General features: G+C 52.4%; 1 protein-coding gene across 1 annotated transcript; it reads right to left on the reverse strand.

The window, feature by feature from the left end:
- Positions 1-7,834: 7,834 nt before the first annotated feature.
- Positions 7,835-11,151, reverse strand: CORC01_11810 (multicopper oxidase; the record flags this gene model as incomplete). Its single annotated transcript, XM_022623432.1, has 5 exons — positions 7,835-7,940; positions 8,013-9,158; positions 9,210-9,355; positions 9,419-9,760; positions 11,134-11,151. The coding sequence occupies 5 exons, from the start codon at positions 11,149-11,151 to the stop codon at positions 7,835-7,837; spliced, it is 1,758 nt and encodes a 585-aa protein (XP_022470036.1).
- Positions 11,152-11,729: the final 578 nt, after the last annotated feature.

Below are 11,729 nucleotides of genomic sequence, written 5' to 3' on the forward strand. Positions count from 1 at the left end.
GAGCCTATCTTTGTGGGCCCAAGAAGCGCACAAGTTTACCTTACACCCCGGACGGTGTTCAAGGCGGGGAGGAGGAATGAGGAATGAAGGACGGGTTAAAAATGCCCACTCACGAATCGACACAACCAAACCCAGGCACTGCGGCTGTGCCACCGGACGTCCGACCACGCCTGCATGGCGTGCCTTGCTTCGTCCCTCTAGCGCGTCTAACATAGGCCGGGGGGTCTTACCAATTTGGTCGCTATTTTGATTACACCACTAGGTACTGCCTTTTTGCCAATGTGTAGTGGTGATGCTGATAGATGACGCCTGGGTGACCTGATGTTGCTCCCTTGAACTGCCGAAGCCTGCATATCATAGGAATCATCAACCAGGTACTTACGAACAGCACGCGCGCGCTATAGCAAAGAATTCGTATCTGCCAGGCAGCGAACCTCTGCGTCGTATTTGGAGAATAATGACGCTTCCGTACCACCATAGTCACCCTTCTTGACGGGGCGTTCTGTGTCTGGAGCCCTTCCAGACCGGAGGGGTGCCTTTAAGGCGCTCTGAGGTTATCCCCATCCAGTACTGTTCCCTTCCCAACGAGTAGTTCTGACGGGGAATAGTCTCACTTGTACCGCCATCGCTTTTTTTCTCAATGTCGTGGCACTTATCAGTCCATCGATACGGCGGACATTATACTGTCCTACATGCATACTCCCATTCGCACCACTGATCAATTTCCAGAACGTCCAACGCCGCCAAGTGGTCTTCCCCACGGCCGCTCGGCTACTCTACAAGCCTATGGCCCGGACGTGCTCCCGGTCTAGTCGAGACAACCTCCTCGTAATCCTCTCGGAGGAACGCCTCTATCCTGCGATCGAATCCTTCCGTGGTTAGCGCACCTCTCGAAATAGCAGCCCCTGGAACCATATGCAACTGAACTTGGACTCGGTTGGACTTTGAACTTGCTCTGTCCTTGTTGAGCACCCGGGTTTGTAAGCTGCGGATACCGAGCAGCAGTCGAGAAGTAGGAGAATTTTACCTGACATCGGGTTCTAGTGAAAAGGCGCTGAGACGAGGCGCTATGTTGTTGTTGTTTCTTTCGGGAAATCATGTTGACCTCAGAAGTAGTTTTAGAGTCTGAATCAGCTTGCTTCTGAAGATGAATCCGCAGAAATCAATGAAGCTTATTCGATCCCATCCTTCTCCAAGACAAATCTCTGCCCTTTTTCGACCTACCTTACGCTTCCATTGGCGTCTCGAGAACAAGGTTATCGGTCCAAGACGGCGGCTCTCAGAAAAGCAAGGAGTTGACGAGGCAGGCAGCCTCGACTCTGCTGGCATCTCAGCCTATCACGTCACCTGATACTACAACTTTCGGACCGTTGTCTTGTCTCAATTTCAACACGCGGGTCATCATCGTTGGCCAAAGTCTCAGGATACACATATCCAGCAGGCAAATTGATGGCACCCCCCAAGCTCGCGCCCTACCCGAGATGACAGGCCACATCTGTAGCCTTCGGGGCTTTCTTCTCGTACTTCTAGCGATCGATCCTAGTGGATAGATACAGGGAAATAAACAGACGTGGCTGCATATTCCTTCTTGTTTGGCCGAGGTCCAGGCGGGGAGGAACAGGTTTGGGCTGCAGTTGTCTGGCGATGCTACGTTGTCCAGCAGCTTCTTCATCAGCCTTACCTGTGCCCCTGCCGGTGAAACTGTCTGACAAGTCTATCAAAGGAGTTTTCTTCTGTCCTATTCTTTTCTCCTTCTGGCTGTGTTCCCGATGTCTCGGCGGTAGGCTTGGCCACAGAAAGCGCATTCGGCCCTATTGGGAACTCGAGGGTGGTTATCGCTAACTGTCCACTCACGACTCAAACTCAGACGTAGGCTTTCAGCCTCATCAACGGGCATTTTCCTCTCAGAACTAACCCACACGATCTCAAAATCGGGCGTCTTGTTTCTGTCTGACCGCCCGAACTTCGGTCCTTGACTGGCCCATGCTTGTCCGAACGTCGGGCGTCCAGAGCTCCCTCTCTCCTGCCCACGGTTTTCATGTGCATACTTGGACTTCCAGTCTTACAAGGACTGTGGACTCCTCCAGCCAATTTTTCCTTCTTTGACGCCCCCCCCCCCCCCCCCCCCCCCCCCCCCCCCCCCCCCCCCCCCCCCCCCCCACCCCCCCCCCCCCCCCCCTCCCTCTCTCAACCCATCGCCGTGGAAAATCAGAAGAAGATAAACATCCCCTTCCGTGGATCTCACACGCCCCATTCTGCAGGACGCATCTTGGCTCCTGCCAGATTCAACTTTATCAAGTTCCCGTGGTGCCGGTGCGCCGCTGGTATGTGGGCGTTTTTCTTCCTTTCTGCCCTACGCCGGGTCAGGCCATGGGACGATGGACGAGAAAGCGTTTTCCCCGATCCAAGCCCAGGCCGATGGTTTACTCCTATGCCGCTCGGCTCGGGGGACAACATCTCGGGCGAGCGAGTGCTGCTTTTTCGACTTGCGTTAGTGGTTGTACTTGTTTGTCTCGTCTTGTTTGTCTCAGGCTCAACTAGGTCGGGAGGATCAGGAGATCTTGCGTTCAGAGATTTGAGTGTTCTCTTGAGATGTCTCGATTGTTGGGGGCTTATTGAATCCCGGAGATCTGACCTTCTCGAGTCACGGCTTTGCAAAGGTTTGTTGAACTACGAGGTACATGTGGAGATAGGAAATACCTCGACTACGAGAGGTATTAGTTGATCATCATGAATAAGATCCGATGGGGACCGTACCGCCGTACTCAGCGTAGAACTCTAGCACTTGTATTTCGTCATACGCTAAAGACTGTTCTTTCTCTTTCCAAGGTGTCATAGAGGAACCCGCTGAATCCCATCGAACAACGGGATACGGCTCAACTCTAGAGTCCGGAGACTACAGTACCTACCTTGCTCAATGAAAAAGGTTCCGAAGAATGAATAATCTATTCGGTCTGGACAAATCAAAAATTCCACAACGCCGTTGGTATCTCGACGCAGACGCCCCTCCTAAGTCCGAACGTCCGTAACCCGCGGGCAGTTGAAGTCTTGTCTGTCTGTCTGTGTGCTTATCAGAGTTATCAGGCATCGAATACAAACACGCCCCTCTCTCTACCCGTCTCTGACTCTATCTCTCTCTCTCCATTCAGAGAATATCATGTAAGTCATAAGGCAAAGTGTGATAGGGACAAGGTCGTGCTTGCAGCTCTGTTAAGCTGCTTTCAATTGGACGAACCCGCAGAACCGTGACCTGCAAGGCCGCACCGGTGGACTTACACACACACACACACACACACACACACACACGTCCCGCCGCGCGCCCGCGCGCTTGCTTGCGCTCAGTCATTCCCGAGGCGTACAGATTCTGACACGACGAGTAAGAGAAGAGACGAAAAAGAAGATGGACCGTTAGTCCTCCCCAACCCCCGGTGAGCGCCAATGTCTCACGCACACCCCGTCTGTCGGTTTTTTGCACGAATCAAGAGTGAAGATTGGGTCTACTTGCTGACTGAACATGGAGGTTTGGCTTTCAACCTTGTCCCCTCCCTCCTGCTCTTCGCAGCTATCGTCTTCCTCCTAATTTTTTCACTCGTCTGCTTGGCTTTTTGGTTATCCCAAGCTTTTGGGCTGCCTCCCCGGGTTGGCCTTTTTTTTTCCTTTTTTCCCTTTTTTTCATCCCCTCTTTCTTGAACATGGACCTCGACCCATCATCGTGGGCCACGACTGAGGAACACAAACGAGACCGAACGAGGTGCTTTTCGAATCAAATTACATCCGAGATTCCGTGGGGTGTTTGGTTCATCCTTTGTTCTGTATACTTGCAAAGTTGGGGGAGACGGTCCTGAGCCGAGGAGGTATCATCAACTTTCCCAAGTTTAAATGATACCATTACACCCTCTCTTGCCTTTTTCACCACCAATACCGCCTCTCTGTGTCTCGTCATAATTCATCCGTGAGTTGTTTGTAAGCCATTCATCAGATGAAGCGACAGCTTTCTTTCCTATTCTTACACCTCTCACTCTCCAAAAGACACGATGAACGCACACCCAGTGTCGTGGTTGATATCTCCGAGACTAGTATGGAGGGAACAGACCAAAAGGTTTCTTCTTTTCACCTGTCACAGCTTGACTGTTTCAACGGGTCCCTCGACGGATCCCGCTATATTCCCGTCTTCCCGTCACCTTGATCCTCTTGTCGATGGCTCGACCCGTGGAGATGGGAACCAGTTACTTCGGCCAGTCAGCCCGTCCATGGTGCTCCGGCAAACTGGTAAAGCTTGGAAACATGACCAGTAGAGGTGTTCATCTCCCCTTTGAAAGTATACTCCAGTTTCGTTTCCTGTTTCCTCTACCTCTTTTTTGTTTCGTGATTTACCCTTCTTTTTTCTATCGTCAGAAACGGGAGTACAGCCCCCTCCCCTAACAACCTCTCAACCGTGTAAGCAAGCAAGCAAGATGTGAGCGGTCAAGCTTCTTCGGTGCCGCTGCGGGATGACATGCGTCAGCTCCGGCGGGAAAAGGTGTTGAGAACTGCAATGACGAATGGGAAGGAGACTAATATTTCTCCGGTGTTGTATCCCGTAATCCTCCCTAATGTTTGTGTTTCCCAACTTCTTTGTCTTCTTTCCCTGGACCAGTCAAGTTGACTGGAAGCATGAAGTTGATCTCGATCATCACCTTGGAAGAGGGGGTTTGTCAACCACACCTTCTTCTCTTATCTCTTTACTTCGATCTGTCTCGATGGCCAGCACTCACCCATGATCACCTCATTATTCTATCAGTCTTCCGTGATTCACTCGAGAAAGCCTATTTTACTACCGCTCAAGTGTGTTGTGGTACCCAAGATTGGTCTCTGCCTGTTCCTCGTCCGGGCCGCCAACCATGCTGTGCTCCAGGAACTCGAACGCTCAGAGCTGGGCATTGGATAGCTTGCCGAGGACCGTTTTCCCCTTCCTCTGCGTATGCTTGTTGTTTGTGTGTGTGTGTGCCTGTGTGGTTTGAGCTCTCATGCTAGACACTGCAGGTTCTGATGTAGGCAGGGGTCGCCAGATGGAACACACTCACAAACGCACACACACGTACATGTGCAGATGGACACGCACACACGCAAGGCAAGCAACAGCCCATTGGAGGCCCATCAGGTATGCATCGGGTTTCCAGAGATGCAGATCACACGGAGGTTGCACAGGCGGGAAAGGAGGGGGGGGATAGGGCACGCCGGCCGCGTGCGCCCTTTCTGCTACCTGCGGGAGAATAGGCTGAGGGTATATAACTCGAGGTAGGGTGGCAAAAATGTCATTTTACTAATCCTTTTTCCCTCCTTCTTCAGTTTTTGATGCTCATTTGCTGCATCTTTCATTCTTCGAAATACCTGCCTGTCCCCCTCCGTCGTCAGTCTTTCGGAGTGCGGCATCGCGGCTACCATCTGATTGACCCCTGTCTTTCATTCTTCCTCGATCTTCTAGCTACCTCTTGGCTGTTTATCTTTCCCTCATCCAGGAAGAGAATGGAACCTCAACCTGCCAACGATGTCCCGGATACCACTCATGATGATACCATTTCTCTCATGATCCTCGAATATCTTTGATCATTGAATACCCCCTCTTGGCAAATATCCTTTGAGGCAGTCTTCAAGCCTTACCCACTACCTTCTACTTCTTCTCTTTGGACCACATTTAGAAAGCATCAAATAGGACGGACCGCCGAAATCCCACGACTACGCTACACCTCCCAGCTACCTCTTTAACTACAACCGCGCACGATGAGCAAGCGTCAACGGGTCGCTGCCAGATGGACGATGTTCCTCATCTTCATCCGCAATCCCTCCATTCTTTGAGCCCTGCTTTGAAGAAGAGAGACAAAATATACTTCGATTATCCAACGGGTCTTATACGTGTCTTGTACGCGTCTTGGACGGATGAGATGCTCTCTTCTGCGAGAATGCAGCTCACTTTGCGGGATCCTTGCCAACTAGCACAACAACGGCCAAGCCTGGGCCTTTCAATACATCCAACAGTTGCGCGATGGTCAAATTACTCTGAATATCTTCTCAGATGGGAAAAAAAGGCACCGTTGCGGAGATGTTGATTTATTTCCCATCATTTACAAGTTCTCGATTTCCAAAATGTACTCGGCACTTACACTAAGTTGAGCAATACCATCATCACTCCGAAAAACCTGGCATACGACACACACTTCCTCGGAACAACATCCAGACATCAAGTCAATCTCCGTCACCAGACGAAATCTCTAGGATTCACGCTCTGCCTTTGCAGAGACATCTCCGAATCGAGCCGGCCCAACACACGACGTGAGACTGTTACTTGCACCGCAACCCATTCAGGCTAGCCTGATGGACAATGACCCAACGGTCGACTTCTCTCGGCATTATCCGTGAGACCCTTTCTGTTGCTCTGCCTAGATCATTTGCGGACAAGGCTCTACGCCAAGATGGGGTCTGTTGGACGTTGGTCCGAAACCCCAACACGGAGCCACAATGCGCTCTCCCGTCAGAATCAGCCTCAAATGCACTCAACCTAGCTCACTAGGCTGCACGAAAAAAACACCACTCATAAAGAACCCGATCGATGCGTTTCGGTTTCTCTTCTCTTTCCTTCCCTTTTCCACACCACATTCCAAAAGCCCGCCTGGACAAATGCACCCCCAAACACGATGGCGGTGCACATGTTCAAACATCCGTGACTGTCATCGTTTTGGCGGAATTTGCCTGATTGATATGACGGTGTTCATCCGAAAAGCCAACTTTTCTTCCCTCTCATCAGCGTTCATCCGAGATTCTGACGATCATCGTTCCGTGTTTCCCCACCTTATCTCTGGTCATGTTACGTCTCACAAAGGGGTGACAACGCACGAGACAGGACATCCTTGTTTGGTGTTCTCTCAAAGTTTTGAGGATTACCTTCCGGCGTGGTCTTTCTGAGGCTACTCATTTCGAACGACGATTTGGACGAAAACCACTTGGCAACAACATTAACTTGGCTGTGAGAAACACGGCAGGACCGACGGCAACGATTCAGTGAGACTCGCAAATCGCTATGAGATCTTGCCCGACCAGGCACGATTTCCCTTATCAGCTATCCGAGCTTTTCATAGCCTTGTCCATGGCATGGACTTGATCTCACGGTGTCTCTAGCAACGGGAAGATGCCGAGGTCGTTCAGACGTGACTGTCCGAACACCTTAACGAGGAGGAGCCTCGGTCAAACCCCATCGACATGGTCAACCTCATCCAAACTTCACATCGACACTGACCTCACCCAAGCAGTGTCGTGGCCAGTTCGACTGCCGGCTACACAGCTCAATGGTAAATCCTGCTGAGGCCACGAGAGTTATCCTCGCGACCTAGTCAGGCACAATGGAGACCTTCAAGATCCACACACAATTCACGGCAAACAGCCTAGATCAAGAAAGTCAACCAATCATTCTCATTACCCCACTTTTCTACCAATTTATGTTTTATCCCCGTTCTCCTCCATCTAGAAAGACATATCTCAGTCTACCAGGATCGCCAGGCCTCCCATGCAACTTTCGCACCATAAAACGCCACGCCACAGGGGAGCGAGACGAGCAGATGATAGGGGCAGGTAGGAAGAGAGGTCGCGCGTAGTAGAGCGACCTTTATTACATATTAGTCCGACCGACCCTCCTCGTCGCTCGTATTTCCCCTTCTTCATCAGCTCCGCCAAAACAATAAGTCCTACGCATATCCACATGGAATCATGGGTGCTATTTACAAGAATGGTACTGGAGGTCCCATTCAGGAAAGGAGAAAAGCAAAGAAAAGAGTAAGAGAGATTAGGTGTAGGTATGTTTTGCTTAGAGACCGGTGCGCTGGCGGAGGGCGCGTCCGCGGATTTGGACAGGGGGGTGAGGGGTGTTGTAACGCTTGGTGGGAGGCGTGGAGGGAGGGTTGTAGGTGGCACTAGATTGCATGGGTCAGTTCTTGAGAATTCCACAAGATTACAGCGCTTTCTGAACGGAATGGGGAAGTTACCCAGTGTACGTAGGGAAGGGCTCCAGGTTCATGCCGGTCTGGTCAAGAACGTTCACCGTGTTACCGGCGGCGTTACCAGCAGTCGGGATACCCTGAGCGCGGCAGGCAGCCTTGTGGTCATCGGGAAGGGTAAGATTGCGGAGCTTCTCCGGGGCCTCGATGATGGTGGCGGTGAGCCCCATCTCCACGTGCCACTCAATATGGCAGTGGAAGAGGTAGACGCCCGGGTTGTTGGCCTCGAAGCGTAGGACGGCGTGGGAGTTGCCCATCACGGTGACGGTGTCGCGGCGCGGGGGGGTCTGGTTGAGGCGGGCGCGAGCAACGCCGGGCCAGACGCCCGTGTTGGAGGCGGGGCGTCTGACGACCTGGAAGTGGTGGCCGTGAAGGTGGAAGGGGTGGTTTGCGTCGTTGTTGTTGTTGACGACGATGTCGACAATGTCACCGTAGTTCACGACAAAGGGGTGGACGGCGCCATAGACGAGGGTGTTGGTGTTGTTCTCGCCGGTGGTGGAGGCCGTGTACAGAGTAGGGACCTTCTGATCGACGTAAGGAGAGCCATTTACGCAAGCGCGCGGAATGCCGTTCTTGTCGTTGCAGAACTGCCAGTCAAACTGGAAGATCTTGGTGGCAGCAGGGAGGATAGCGACATCGCCGTAGGGCTCAAAGACGGCATCGTCAGATGGACGCCACGCAGTGACGACGTCGGCGCCGAAGGCTCTGTCGGGGAACATGACCAGCTGGCCGGTGTAGTTAAACGGCCAGCTCTGGGCGAGGTCCTTGTTGCTGTAGTCGGGGTTGATATCGCCGGCGATGAGGAAACCATAGTTGCGGTTGTCACGGTCAATACACTTGATGAGAACATCATAACGCTGGGCGGGGGCAATGCGCAGCATGTAAGAGGTCTTCTGCTTGATATAAGCGGCATCGGACATGATGACATTCATGTCGTGAGAGTCGAAGTGAATCATGAAGGAAGCAAAGGCGGCGTAGTTGATCATGCGGATGCGGTAGGTCTTTCCCTTCTCAAACTTGAACTGGGCACCAGCTCCATCGTTGACAACAATGCCGTTGGGGATGGGTGGCGCGAAACGAGTGTTGGACGGAAGCAGCATGTTCTGTACCAAAGGAATGGTCTGCGAGTTGTACCTGCATCGAATTAGTCTGGAAGTCTTACTTGCATCCTCATGCCGTACTTACCAGTCTGAAACGGACAGGGTGTACTCCTCATCGTATTGCCCAGCATAGGGGTCCGCCGGGTCGTGGATAACCAGGGGACCACGCATACCATCAGGGTACTGGCCCATGTTGTGGGAGTGCCACCAGTAAGTGCCACCTGTATCAGCCTTTGAGGATTCATTAGCTTGAGTTTTACTATGGCTTTGTTTTCATATTGATATATAACCTACAGTGAAGGAGTACGTCATGGTCAAGTCCGGAGGAAGAGGGCACTGAGTGACCATACTGGGGCCATCCATCCAGTTGGTGCTAACCTGGTCGATGCCGTGAAAGTGAATACCGGTGGTCTGGTTGCCAAGCTTGTTGGTGAGATGGACAACAACCGTGTCTCCCACGGTGGCCTCGATCTTGGGGCAAGGCCATTGACCGTTAATACCAATGACGGGCCTCGAGACATTGTTGGGAGCAGCGTTGACCCAAGTGGCCTCCCAATTGTAGGTCACAGTCGCAGCCAGGGCAGCGTTGGCCCAAGCCAAGGTGAAGAGAGACCGCAGCATGATGGGCACTCGTGACTAGACAGACCTGGTCTAGCGAGCTGAAATTAAGCAATTATGGGTACTCTTCCGGCGAACGAGTGGAGGAAGGGAGTATGAATGCAGAGAAAAAGAAGGGAAAGGGAAGCGCGAGTGAGGAGTGAAGTCTCGTATCACAATCCGAAGAGGGAGAGGAAGAGAACTTATACAGATGGATGCCATGCTGAGGGTCTGCATGACCAGAGCGTGAGAAATGTGGGATCTGGGCGCTGGAGCCTTCTCTGAGACCGGCCGGCCCCGGCTGCTTGGAAGAGTTGAAGCTCTGACATGGTGCCGGGCTTGAGTTTGGGAAAAAGTCGATCGATGCTCGGGCGAGGCGAGACGGGGCGCCGGAGTAGAACAGCGGCCTAGATGACATATGGCGTTGTGCTGACTGCTTGCACATGGCATGTATTGGAGTCGGGCATGGCCAGGCGTATAAGCCACACCTTAGTATTAGCTCGATGCATGGTCGGATGTCCGTTGGATGCAGCGAGCTAGGGGAGGGGGACTAGACCCTGTCAAGGCTATCTAGGATGGTTCGTATCGTCAACTCTTGGGCAGGTGGGTATGGGAGAGCATGGCGTGCCAGGTCCTCAGACGAATGAGTGTCGGAACAACAGTCGATATCCATAGCTAGGGCCGGTGACTTTTTACTCGGGTTGCTTGAGACAAGGCAGCATGGCCGTGCATTCCTGTGACTTTGAAGAAGAAACTCGTGAGCCACAGAGGAGGGAAACAAGTGCATGAGCAATCTAGAACTGCAGCTCTCACTAAGAAAGCAAGGGGGTCATCAGACGCGATCAGCGTACGGCTGTCTACAGCCCTGGTGCTTTCCGGGGTGCGCTAGCTGTGCAAAAGAGTCGATGAGGAAAATTGACAATCACTGGATATATCTACAATTGGGTGGTGATTATAAGCCACCATGCAAGCAGGGCTCTCTGCAGGATAAGTGAAATGAACCGGGGAGGCTATTGAGGAACACAGCAGGAAGTGCTGGTTTGAATCCATGACCTTGCGGGCCACAGGATTTGACTGGGGCTCCTTGCGAGAACGAGGGCTCTCAGTCCATGTCGAGGAAGCGTAAGACGGTTCCTCGGCGCGGAAGGACAAACTACTATTGGGATTGGCCAGAGGTCGGCAAGTATTTGACTCGTGAGTGTACGGGAGGAGCGCGAGGATGCAGGCCTAGTTGGGCTGAAGCGCTCAGGTACATGCCGACGTCATGGCGGTACCTAGACTTTACCCTCTCGAGTTTGGGTCGTTGTGCTGTACAGAAGCAAATTCGAGGGCGGGAGCACTCTGATGAGATGGAATGATCACTGGATTCCGTCCGCCGGATATTTCGTCCCAAGAAGCCAGCGAGAGTGTACGTTGTGCGGTTCCGTCATCTTGGCATCAGGAAGCAGACGTTGAGAACTGAATACAAGACTTTGCTATATTGGACCTCGTCGCAGTGGCGTCAAAGAGTGTGGATTACCTCAACGTGTGTGGATGTGTCTCATAGGAGAGCCAAGATTGGGGTGGTGAACTGGGTCTCGGTACTAGGCCCAAAAAGGTCCATGTGAGCTGCCGTTATGGTCAGGAATTGGGATCCAAATGCCTTCTGGTGACCACTTGACCTTCAATTCGGGAACTTTTGGGCCTTGCCGTGTACGACGAGGCTTTTGTGCTGCGCTGAAAAGTACGGCCGCTTGAAGGTGCACGCCCACGGGTGTGCCTGTCTATATCTGACTTGCCGTCCGTCTCTTTGGATGGTGAGGATGCATCGGCAGCTGTCGTAGGTACTATCGCGGTCTGCAAGAGACGTGTCAGGTCATGGTTTACTGGCGCTAGTGGACAAAGAAACGGGACGGCCGGCTGAGATCATCCCTTGCTGAATTAGACGAACCTGGAGACCTGTCGTGGATATCAGGATTGGCGTGTTGCACATCATCGCCAGCAGTTTTTTTGGTCCAACGATAGTGTG

This window comes from Colletotrichum orchidophilum, assembly GCF_001831195.1.
Source record: "Colletotrichum orchidophilum strain IMI 309357 chromosome Unknown Scaffold_134.1, whole genome shotgun sequence".
Lineage (NCBI taxonomy): Eukaryota > Fungi > Ascomycota > Sordariomycetes > Glomerellales > Glomerellaceae > Colletotrichum > Colletotrichum orchidophilum.